Genomic DNA, 11,896 nt, shown 5'->3' on the forward strand with positions numbered 1-11,896 from the left:
CCAAAGAACCCGAACCCTTCACCCCGCCAGGTCGCTGCTGCAGCCCTGGGGGAAGAGCAACCCCCAGAAGACCAAGAAGAGTACGAAACCGACCAGCCTGAGTGGGAACCGGCCGCCATGTCCCTGGTTTGCTTAGGGGAACGAGACCTGATCCCTCGGGCCCCCCTTCCCGCCAACACGCAGAAGTACAGCCAGTGGGTGAACATTAATGGCCGCCGGGCTGAAGCCCTCCGCGATACCGGGGCCAGTGTGACCGCGGTCCGCTGTCATCTGGTGGCCCCGGACCAGATCTTGCCGAATATTCTTTGCCCTGTCCGGTCGGCCGACAACTCAGAAAGTCTATGTCAAATGGCCTACGTCCCCTTCGAATGGGGCGGAGTATCAGGGATGCTGAAAGTGACTGTCCGCGATGATGCCCCCGTGGATTGCCTCCTGGGGAACGATCTCGAAAGCTCTCCCTGGGCAGCAGTCGAACGGAGAGAGCACCTGGGGATGCTGAGCCTCCCCGAATGGGTCTGTGCCACGACCCGGTCCATGACCGCCCGTGCCGTCCCCAGTCCAGAAGAACCCGAGTGGCCGGAGCCTCCTCCCGCGATTGTCCCAGAGGAGGCCACCCCAGAAGCAAGTCCCCCGGCCCAAACCAAAGAAGGACCCGGTCGGCTCCCGGACCTCCCCGACCTGGCCCAGTGGCGTCAAGAGGGGGGTCCCACCCAGGAACAATTCCAACAAGAACAAAGAACCTGTCCCTCCCTCGAGGGACTCCGGCAGCAAGCCCTTGCCCAGAGCGCAGGGGACACCTCGGGGGCCCACTGGATCTACTGGGACAATGACCTGCTCTACAGTGAGCAAAGGATTGCAGAACTGGGGGCCAGTCGGGTGCTGGTGGTGCCCATCCGCTTCAGAGATTTCCTCTTGAACTTAGCCCACGATATACCCCTTGCCGGACACCTGGGACAGGACAAAACGTACGACCGCCTGGTGACCCACTTTTACTGGCCCCGAATGCGAAAAGATGTCACCAACCACTGCAAGGCCTGCCCCACCTGCCAGGCCAGCGGAAAAAGTGGCCGAAAAACCAAAGCACCCTTGCAGCCCTTTCCCGTCGTCACCACCCCGTTCGAACGGGTGGGAATAGACATTGTGGGGCCCCTGGACCCCCGAACCGCCCAAGGACACCGGTTCATCCTGGTCCTGGTGGACCACGCCACCCGCTATCCCGAGGCTATCCCTCTTCGAACCGTGAGGGCGCCTGTGGTAGGCCGAGCCCTGATGGGGATCTTCTCCCGGGTGGGCTTTCCCCGGGAGGTCGTCAGCGACAGGGGCACGAACTTCATCTCGAAATACATGAAGTCTCTCTGGCAACAGTGCGGGGTCACCTACAAATTCACGACCCCCTATCACCCACAAGGAAATGGATTGGTCGAGCGGTTTAACCGCACTCTCAAAGGAATGATCATGGGCCTAGAAGAGCCCCTCCGTTGCCAGTGGGACGTGCTACTCCCGTGCCTCCTGTTCGCCTACCGAGAGGTCCCTCAAAAATCCCTAGGCTTCAGCCCATTTGAACTCCTGTACGGGCACCCCGTCCGGGGTCCCCTCAGCCTAGTCAAAGAAGGTTGGGAGAGGCCTTCCCAGAAAACTCCCCCGGATGTATACAAATACCTCTTGGCCCTTCGCAACCAGACCCGGCGATTCAGGGAGATCGCCAAAGTCAACCTGGAAGCCAGTCAGGAAGACATGAAGAAATGGTATGATCAGCACGCCTCCTCCCTCGAGTTCGAGCCGGGACAGCAGGTCTGGGTGATGTCCCCGGTTGAACCCTGTGCCCTACAGGACAAATGGTCCGGACCCTTCAAGGTGATCGAACGCAAGGGGCCCGTCACCTACTTAATCGACATGGAAACTTCCCGGAACCCCCTACGGGTCCTCCACGCCAACAGACTCAAGCCCCATTTTGTACGCTCAGAACTCAGTCTCCTGATGGCTACCGATAATGGGACGGAAGAAGACTCCGAGCCCCTTCCGGACCTGCTGAGGACCCTCGAGCAGGATGGCTCCGTGGAAGGGGTCCGACTCTCCGAGGCCTTGTCCCCGGAGCAACGCCAAGACTGTCAAGCTCTCCTGACACGATTCGCATCCTTGTTCTCTCTCACCCCTGGGGTCACCCCCTGGTGCCTTCACGATGTGGACACCGGGGACAGCCCCCCTATTCGCCACAGGGCGTACCGCGTACCAGATCGGGTGCGCGCCTGTATCCAGACCGAGGTGTCCAAGATTCTGACACTGGGAGTGATCGAACCCTCGGACAGCCCCTGGGCCAGCCCCGTCGTCCTGGTCCCCAAGGCCGCCGCCCCGGGCGTTGCCCCTGAGCTCCGGTTCTGTGTGGACTACCGGGGACTGAATGCTGTTACCAGGACCGACGCTCACCCTATCCCCCGGGCAGATGAGCTAATTGACCGTATGGGGGCCGCCCGCTACCTGAGCATCTTCGATTTAACAGCGGGCTACTGGCAAATCGGCCTCACCCCCAGGGCCCAAGAACGATCCGCCTTCTCTACCCCGGACGGTCACTACCACTTCAGGGTGATGCCATTCGGCATGAAAAACGCTCCAGCAACATTTCAACGACTCGTGAACCAGGTACTGGCGGGCCTCGAAGGATTCAGCGCCGCCTACCTGGACGACATCGCTGTGTACAGTCACCACTGGACCGACCACCTCCACCACCTGCGGGAAGTTCTACACGCCCTCCAGCAGGCCGGGCTCACCCTCAAGGCCAGCAAATGTCAGGTGGGCCAAGGGTCCGTGACCTACCTAGGACACCAAGTGGGAAGCGGTCTGGTGGCCCCCCTCCAGCTCAAGATCGCTGCCATCCAGGCCTGGCAACCCCCTACGACCCAAACTGAGGTCCGGGCCTTCCTGGGGCTCACCGGGTACTACCGGCGGTTCGTGAAGGACTATGGCAGCATCGTGGGGCCCCTCACGGAGCTCACATCCAAGAAGAGCCCCAAAACGATCAACTGGACTCCGGACTGCCAATCGGCCTTCGAGAAACTGAAGGCCGCCATGTGCACTGCCCCCGTGCTCCAGGCTCCCGACTACGGCCGGGAATTCATCGTACAGACGGACGCCTCCGATCATGGCGTGGGGGCCGTCCTCTCCCAACTCAACACCGAGGGAGTCGATCAGCCAGTGGCATTCATCAGCCGACGCCTGCTGGCCCGGGAACAGCGCTGGAGCACCATCGAGAGGGAGGCCTTCGCCGTAGTGTGGGCCCTCAAGAAGCTCCGGCCCTACCTCTTCGGCACCCCCTTTCGGGTGCAGACAGACCACCAACCCCTGCAATGGCTGATGCAGATGCGGGGGGAGAACCCGAAACTGTTGCGCTGGTCCATCTCCTTACAGGGGATGGACTTCACTGTGGAGCATCGTCCAGGCCAGGACCACGCCAACGCAGACGGCCTGTCACGCTTTTTCCGCCTCGGCGAGGAGAGTCCCCAAGAGGATGGCTGACTCTCCCTGCCTTCAGCTGGGGGGGACGCATGTTGGACAGGCCTCGTAGCCGGGCCGTCACCCCCTACGCACAACAGGGCCCGGACCCCGGCTCTCCCTGAATCCCCAGCAAGAGCCACCCCGGCAACCCCCCGAGGTAATCCACAACCCGGCCACACCGGGACTCCAGCTCCTGAACCCTCCCGTACCGGCTGGCCGGGTCCCCGTCAGCCCCATGGCCCCGGCCCGGCAGCCATCTTTGGACACTACAACACGAGGCCACGTGGCCTCGACTCGACCCCAACCCTGGGCCTGGCCCGACCCCGACATCGAGGCACCAACCTCCACACAGGAGGTAAAGAGACCACTTGGCAGGTCAATGAAAGAAGAAGGCGTCAACGGCTCTCCTCCGCCGGGTGTCGATCACCCCCGGCCTCCCTGGGCGCTGGCTCCAACCCCCTGCGGGGTGTCGGGACCCCCTCATTCCGGACCTCCCGACCTCAAGGCGCGAGGGTCCGGACATCAAAGGGATCCAGACCTATAACTGGGGAAGCCCCAGACCAGGAGGGCAGTTGTATCCTGGAGTCGAGAGACACCGAGAAGAACTCATCCTTGGCGGACTGCTGGTGCTGCCGCAGCCCTGCTCTGTGAACCCTTCGTCTTGGCCTGCTGGCGCTGCCGCGGCCCTCTGCAACGTGAACCATCATCTCGGCCTGCTGGCGCGGCCCTCTGCAACGTGAGCCATCATCTCGGCCTGCTGGCGCTGCCGCGGCCCTCTGCAACGTGAGCCATCATCTCGGCCTGCTGGCGCTGCCGCGGCCCTCTGCAACGTGAGCCATCATCTTGGCCTGCTGGCGCTGCCGCGGCCCTCTGCAACGTGAACCACCATCTTGGCCTGCTGGCGCTGCCGCGGCCCTCTGTAACTTGAACCCTCATCTTGGCCTGCCGGCGCTGCCGCGGCCCTACGCCAATTGAACCATCGCCTCGGCCTGCTGGCGCTGCCGCGGCCCGACCCCGCAGACTCCTAAGCTCGAGGATTGTGAGCTTCCCTCCTGCCACCTCCTGTACCGATCCGGTACCAAGACTGTCCCGCTACCCCCTTTCCCTACAGAGACTAGAATTGAGAGGACCCTCGAGTCCTAAATCTCCTGTACCGCTGATAACCTTGCCGCAAGAACCCTATATAAAGAGTGTTGATCTCATCCTTGTGTGGTGTCTATCTGTGGGGAGGGAAGTGACTTGTCTGTACGATCGCCGGAGACGGCCCTCATCGGAGGCCTCTCCCCCAGTTTTCGGCCGACCCTCTGGGTCCCCGTCATTCTACTCTGCAACACTGCAGTTGCCCCGATGAACTCTACGCCACTCACTGCACTCTATGCCAATGCACTTTAAGCCACTCTACATCACTGCACTCTAAGCCACTGCACTCTGCATCACTCCACTCTATGCCACTGCACTCTACGCACCTCTATGCCACGGCCCTTTCTGCTCATCTACGTCACTCTACTCTACACCATTGCACTCTATGCCACTGTCCTTTATTGCGTCCTCCCCAGCCTGGGAGAATGCCAGTGACCACGCCACACACGTGCCTCTGTAACACACGTTGTTATTCTCCGGCATGCAACTGTTAACTCGAAGTACTGCATCATAAACTTTATTGACCAGACCCAGCCAGATACCCCTTAAATGATCACACAACTTTCTAAGGAGTCCGCCAAGGACCATGATGGTCCAACTTCACGTGATCACACAACACTACATCTTACCCTTTATAAAATAAAAAGTAGTGACAACATATATAAGTTAGAGTTCGTCAATGAGTTGTCGAGGTGCTCGCACCAATCTTCTAGATCAAATTATATGAGGTGTCATCTGGCAGGTGGACTTGTTGTCTCACTCGTGATGTCTAGAGCCACGAACATCGATGCAGATGCTTGAAATGTGACGAGTCCCTTGTAATGGCCTTTCAGTGACGTTGTCCAGTCACCATCTGTCATTTACTTGTCACGACTCTCAATAGGTCAGCATCAAATGGAGCGTCAGTCTTCCGCTTTCATTTTTGTTAGACTAGGACCTGATCTCCTTTTTAGAAAACTGCGTACTAAGCGCATCTGCGCCTATCTGCATAAGTTAGCATTTTGCTTTTGCAAGAAGTGTCCCTGACAAGAATCTCATCAGTGTCTATCACTCGGCGCGTGGTCCATTGTGGCAGCTTTGTCCCAATGATTCTGCCAAACAGCAAGGTGGCAGGGCTTTCATCGGTTAGAATGGGGAGTTGACCAATAGGCACGAGGGGCTGGACATAAGGCTTACTTGAGATCGATTCCTTCTAGTGCCGCGCACTGAACCACTTTCTTCATGGTGCCCATATATCGTTTAACAGCGCCATTTGCAAGTGCCAGAGAAGTCTGCTTTTCTGATGCTTGATGTTTAAGTGACTAAGAAAGTCCTTAAACTCTCTGCTATTGAAGGGTGGACCACTGTCAGATTTAAGAATGGAGGGAGAGGGGGGAGGAGCTACGCTAGCAACCAAGATGGCCGCTTAGGCTCCCGGCTCTGCCGACCTCCGTATCCTGCCAGAAGATCCCGTCAATAATCCTCATTTAACGGCCGACCCCCGTGTAGATGAACCGCTGCTCACTCCGATGGTGCAATTGCGAAAACTTAATTTGCTTGGGTGACGGAGCTGCGTCGAGTGGAAGTTTGCGGCCTAATCCAACAGGAGAGCCGGGGCCTCGAGTTTTGATCTGCCCGTGTCGTAGTTGCACAACATCGGCCGTGAGAGGCAGTCAGGGTCCGGTCAACCGTAGTGGAGGTTTTTTCTTTGCCCGATCTTGACGATGCCCATTTTGCCTGATCAATATTGATGGAGGAGTGACGTGGCACAACAGTGGCCGGGGGTGGAGGTCCCTGACCCGCGGACCCGGTGTGGCCCGGCTGGGGCTCGGTGAGTCGGGGTCTTCGCTCGCGCAAGCGACATACATATTGTTGCCGCAGAAACCGATCAGTCCCCTCCGATGCCGCCCGTTCAGCTCCTGTCTATTCCCCCCGAGGAAGCCGGCTCCCCGGGGGAAGTGAACATGATCGTTGTTGAGCGTGGAGAAATGGACCGGATGGAGAGTGAGCCGTCACTAAAGATGATAATGGCAGCCATCGGGGCATTTCATTCACATGTGGAAGCCCTGATTCACAACATGATGACGGGCTTAGTGGTGATGGAGTGCGTGGAACCGGACCCTGTTACAGGTAAGGTATTATCACAAGCAGCGATTTCAACTACGGCCATCTTGACTCTGTATGAGGACCCCGTGCGACAAGAGGAGCGGCAGCCCCAGGTTGGTCTCCTGGAAAATCCCGAACGCAGTGTTTTGGATATATTGACATACCTACCATCATCGCTGACTTTGGGAGAATTGATTTGTGTCCCCTCCCCGGAGAATCCTGTGGGTGATAGTCCTTGGACTTCTGTTTCATCCTTTCCCTCTTTAGTGACTTTACGATCTTGGAGAAAACTACATTGGGACTATCCGTCCATGAGGGAGTGTTCCTGTGTTGCTGAAGTACTTGGCCACTTGCTGACCTTGAATTGTATTGTACTGCATTTATTCAAACTCCTTTTTCACTTTGATTCTCCTGCTGCAGTAATGGGAGGGGTTCACATAATGGTTCGGAAGGGCCAGGGATGAGAATGAGCGACTGTAGATGGTATTACGTACAAGTTCCATCTGAATTTATTGTGGCCCTGTTAAAAATAGCGATGACTACGAATTTTTTTCTTTTTGATACTAAATTTTACCTCCAGACATCTGGGGTAGCCATGGGGGCTCCCTTTGCCCCAGATGTAGCCATACTCTACATGGCAGCTTTTGAGGAAGATTCGGTCCTCAACCAGGTGAACCCATTCAGAGATCGCATCGGTCTCTGGATGCGGTACATCGATGACATTTTGCTAATTTGGAAGGGGAACCAAGACGATCTGATTTCATTCTTCACGTGGCTGAATCAACAATCACAACATGTGAAATTTACCCATCAGTCACACAATGAAACTATTGATTTCCTGGATGTCACTATTTACCATCGATCCGGATCACTTTCCACCAAACTGTATCGAAAACCTGCTGAGAGAAACTTTTTATTGCAATATCATAGTCATCACCCACGAGCCCTACGCGACAACCTGCCCTTCAGGCAATTTCTAAGAATCCGCAGGAATTGTTCTAGTAAAGAACATTACTTTCTGGAATCAGATGATCTCTCCTCCCGGTTGGCACACCGGGGCTACCCAAGACGTTTGATAAAAAAAGCACGCAAACGCGCGTGGTTCTATCCCAGGGAAGAACTACTCTCACCTAAAGACAGAATCAGCCAACAAGAGAACCGCATTGTTTGTGTTACGACTTTCAACACGAAAACTAACAGGATCAAACGAATTATCAATCATCATTGGCATTTGGTATCTGATGAAATTCAACAACCAGAGACACTGCTACATGTTTTTAAAAAAGCCAAGAGCATTAAGGACTATGTGGTATGCTCCTTTCTACCCATAGCAAACCAACCCACCATTAGTTGTTTATGGGACTTGCCACCTGTCACCGGCCATTTCAGGTGTGGTCAATGCAAAGCCTGTGAGTTCACCATTCAAACTAAGGAATTCCAACACCACCATCTAACAATTAAGCTCAAGACTTTTAGTAATTGTAACTCAAACACCATCATATATGCCATTGTCTGCCCATGTCATAAAATCTACATAGGGCAAACTCAACAAAAAGTCAAAGCCAGGATTTTACAGCATATGAGCAGGAAACGATGTGAGGTACCAGGTGCACCACTTGTGGACCACTTCAAGTCTAAATCCCATCCTCCCAAAAGCCTGAAATGGGTGGTAATTGAGAAGGCGATGCTTGGGCCACGTGGTGGTGATATCTCAGTCATACTGAATACTCGTGAACTGAAGTGGATGTACTTCTTTGACTCAATTAACACCGGCCTTAATGAACATGACAGTTCTTTCTCTCAACTAGCTCTATTACCTTAAAGTTCTTCTCTATCATGATAATGGGCTCAGTATTAGAACTATCCACCCCTACCTACATGAATTCTGACAACCTAATCGTAGTGGTCTGTTTCCCATTGTGACTAACTTCAATCTCTTCACCTCTCCTTATAGGTGATCATTAGACTAATGGCTTTACCCTCATGTTTGAGAGGTACGCTATTTTTACGCTACCTTGATGATATTATGCATGTTTATTCTATCTCTATGTGTACCTGAGAAGCATTTCTATGCCTATGTTTCTTTACTAATTCAATGTGCTTTACCCTCATATTGGAGAGGTACGCAACATTTTCTGTAATTCAGCTATGTTACATACTAATTTGCGTTTAGGAAGTTTCACCTCTAGTTCTCAATTTATTTGGTCCAATTGAGCAACTTACACTACTATTGTCATTATGGTCGTAAGTCATTTGTTTCAATTTTAATTTCAATTTTAATGTATTAGATTCAATGTACCGAGGTGCTGATGTACACTTTATCGATATGATTTAATCTAGGATCGACTAGGTTTTGCAGTCTCCATAGGCATTATTCAATTCGGCAAGCGATACTGCAATCCATTCCCCATAGTCTTTTTTCAAGTTCTATCCGTACTGACATCACGTGACACCATTGCCATGGTGATTTTATCAACCAGGAAACCAGGCCACCGCCGTTTCCCTCGCACGGAGCCATCCGATTTACTCGGCAACAGTGAGTAGTTTCACCTCCTCACATTATTCCACCTCTGCCCTGGTATCGCTCTGGTGGTGACCTACCAATCTTTTTCTATTTTTTCCATCAGACCCAATCTGTTGATTAATCTCCCGCGCTCCCGACGCTACATGGAACTTCGTCCAGCACCATACCAGTTTATCCTGTTTATCGGTAAGCCCCATTAAACCGGTCATTCCCTACTGCCTATTAACTATTCGGGATGCCCCGGTCCTAACGATTGCTTAATTATTGGTTCGTAGATGCTGGCTGGTCACTAACGACGCCACAAGAATTATACTAATGAGCCAACTGAGGACTCTTACCTAAAGGTATGCTCGCTCCCCTTTTTACTATCGCAATAGTTGTGGACAAACCGTCATTAACGTAATCTAGGTCGTACAAATATGTGTGTTTTTTGCAGACACTTCCCTGAGGATTATTACTCGCTATAGAACTTCGTCCCTCCGGGTCCAACCATAAATCCATCCCAGGTACTTTAGCTATTATCTTTTGCCTTGACTCAGTGCCATCCCCACCCTACGTACCAGTCTTCAGACCCTCACGCCCGAGCTCTTTACTAACTGTATTTGATTTAATTAAACGTTGTAACACTATTGGACAATAGGATGTATATGTCCATTTCAACGCAACAGTATTTAGATATGATTTAAGTCTTTCTTATCGCATAATATTGTCATTCTCAAGGTTTAATTACGATTTTACCTTAACCACCGTTTATAGTTATATTGTCCTACCTACCTTTGTGATTACTCAAGAGGCAGGAATTATACCCCTCTAGTAATTTTAGTTCTTTATACTTACGTTCATTAGGTTGCCTGCCCCTACCACTTGGTCCTGATGAAGACCCCGCAGCAAGGATGCAAATATTCCCTGCATTGATAAGAGGGTCGAAACGTCGACTATTGTTTCTCAAGTGTCAGCTTCACGCCACGATTGTTTAGATTAATTGTATTCTTTGAAGTATGTCTTTTTCAATAATGTTTGCCATTAATTTGTTGGCTATCTTGGCTATATAATTAATTGCCAATTTTGTTCTGAATGTTTGATTTTACTGTCACACATTCCTATCACTTCCTCATCCTCACTATGATCACCTCCCCCCTTCCTTCCCGGGGCACTGTACAACCTTAAATAATTTGATTGTTTACTGTGTATATACATTACATTCGATCCCTCAGTGATTATAAACTTTGTGGATTTAACTGCTGGTTTTTGATTAATTCTTTAAATCAGGTCTATTGTTCTATTGTTCATTGATCACACTGGGACCCCTTCCTCCTAGTAGATGGTATTACGGCCTTTATAGATGTGGAATTCGTGGCTGTTGGTCTCGCAGGAGGTTGGGCGGTGCATCACGGCTCCCCCTAATTTAATTTTTGGTGCTTATAGACAATGTTACCTCTAATTTTTTTCCTCTGTGTGCGGCAGTGGAGGGTCTCTGTGCGCTGCAATCATGGCTATGTGCGCCAGGAACCAGACCACGCGCGTGTGCAGCGCCAAATGTCACTCCAAACGTTGGCTTAAAAAAGTGAAAAGATGGTGCATTTTCACATAAACAGCTCCACGTTCAGCTTTTGCATATTGCGATTTGCATATCGGATAACGACGCCATGACATTGATTGGTTACACAGGCAAGTACACTTAAGGTTTAGAAAAGCACAAGACTCCAAAAGGTGGTACCATCATAACATTTTACTAAATATTTTTAACTGGAGCACTGTTCATTGGGTGGGGAAATGTTGAGAGCCTATACAATATCACATATACACAATAAGTTACAAAATTACATAACATTTACAATTTGATGTGAAAGTTACTGAGTAATGTTGGGCTATCCTGCCAGGGGTAGTTTGTAAAACTCAGACATACATGCAAAGATGGACTGTGTGAGAAGGACGTTCAGACAAGTCAAGTGGCATCACTAGATGGGTGACAGGCTTGCTTCTCACGGCGATCCTTGCCATTTTTCCAGTTCAGATAAACTTTATCAAGGTCAACTTTCCCATTCAGGAGGTAGGCCTTTGTCCTCATCAGCATATCCAAATGCTTCTGCTCTAGTCTATTCCTCAATTTACTCTTTATAGTATTCATGAGGCTGAATCCTCGTTCACAATCTGCACTAGATGCTTGAAATGTTGCGCAGACATCAACTAGCTGAGACACCACACTATATTGAGCAACATTGCGTACAGTGAAATTCACCATGTCTTGAAATGTGGTAAATAAACCACCCTTTACATGTTCTGCCACCACATATTTATAGTCTCTGTATTGTCGAACAACATCTTCTGGTGTTTCACAATCACCCAGGACCAAGACATTTTTATACTTTTCAACAAGTCTTTGTATATTCTCAGTCCCAAAATCAAAATGTGATTGTGTTGACATTGCCTGGATTTCAAAACTTGCCCATTCTTTCAGTTCATCCTCAGGGAACCTTTTTTGCATGTGCTCACAAAGAAGGGAAACAAAAGACAGAATAGGCCCACTGTCTAATTCTTGCCTTTCCTTGTACAACACCATCATCTCTCTTACATTGCTGCTCCAAAAGACAGTGTCCCCCAAATACTGTTCCTTAATTTGGCCAATCTTTACTCTTGCATACTGTACAGCTTCGACAG

The 11,896-nt window shown here is 51.5% G+C and overlaps 1 protein-coding gene across 1 annotated transcript in view; it reads right to left on the minus strand.

Moving 5' to 3' along the window:
- Nucleotides 1–9,849: 9,849 nt before the first annotated feature.
- The window catches only part of LOC144798153 (zinc finger protein 862-like), a 3,404-nt gene continuing 1,357 nt past the window's right edge, over nucleotides 9,850–11,896 (minus strand). Inside the window, exons 1-2 of the mRNA XM_078668901.1 lie at nucleotides 11,871–11,896; nucleotides 9,850–9,864 (exon numbers count right to left, since the gene is read on the minus strand). The exon at nucleotides 11,871–11,896 is cut by the window's right edge and continues 1,357 nt beyond it. Of these exons, the coding sequence (XP_078525027.1) occupies nucleotides 9,850–9,864; nucleotides 11,871–11,896 (41 nt within the window). The remainder of the gene's footprint in view (nucleotides 9,865–11,870) is intronic.

Source organism: Lissotriton helveticus, chromosome 12 (genome assembly GCF_964261635.1).
Source record: "Lissotriton helveticus chromosome 12, aLisHel1.1, whole genome shotgun sequence".
NCBI classification, from domain to species: domain Eukaryota; kingdom Metazoa; phylum Chordata; class Amphibia; order Caudata; family Salamandridae; genus Lissotriton; species Lissotriton helveticus.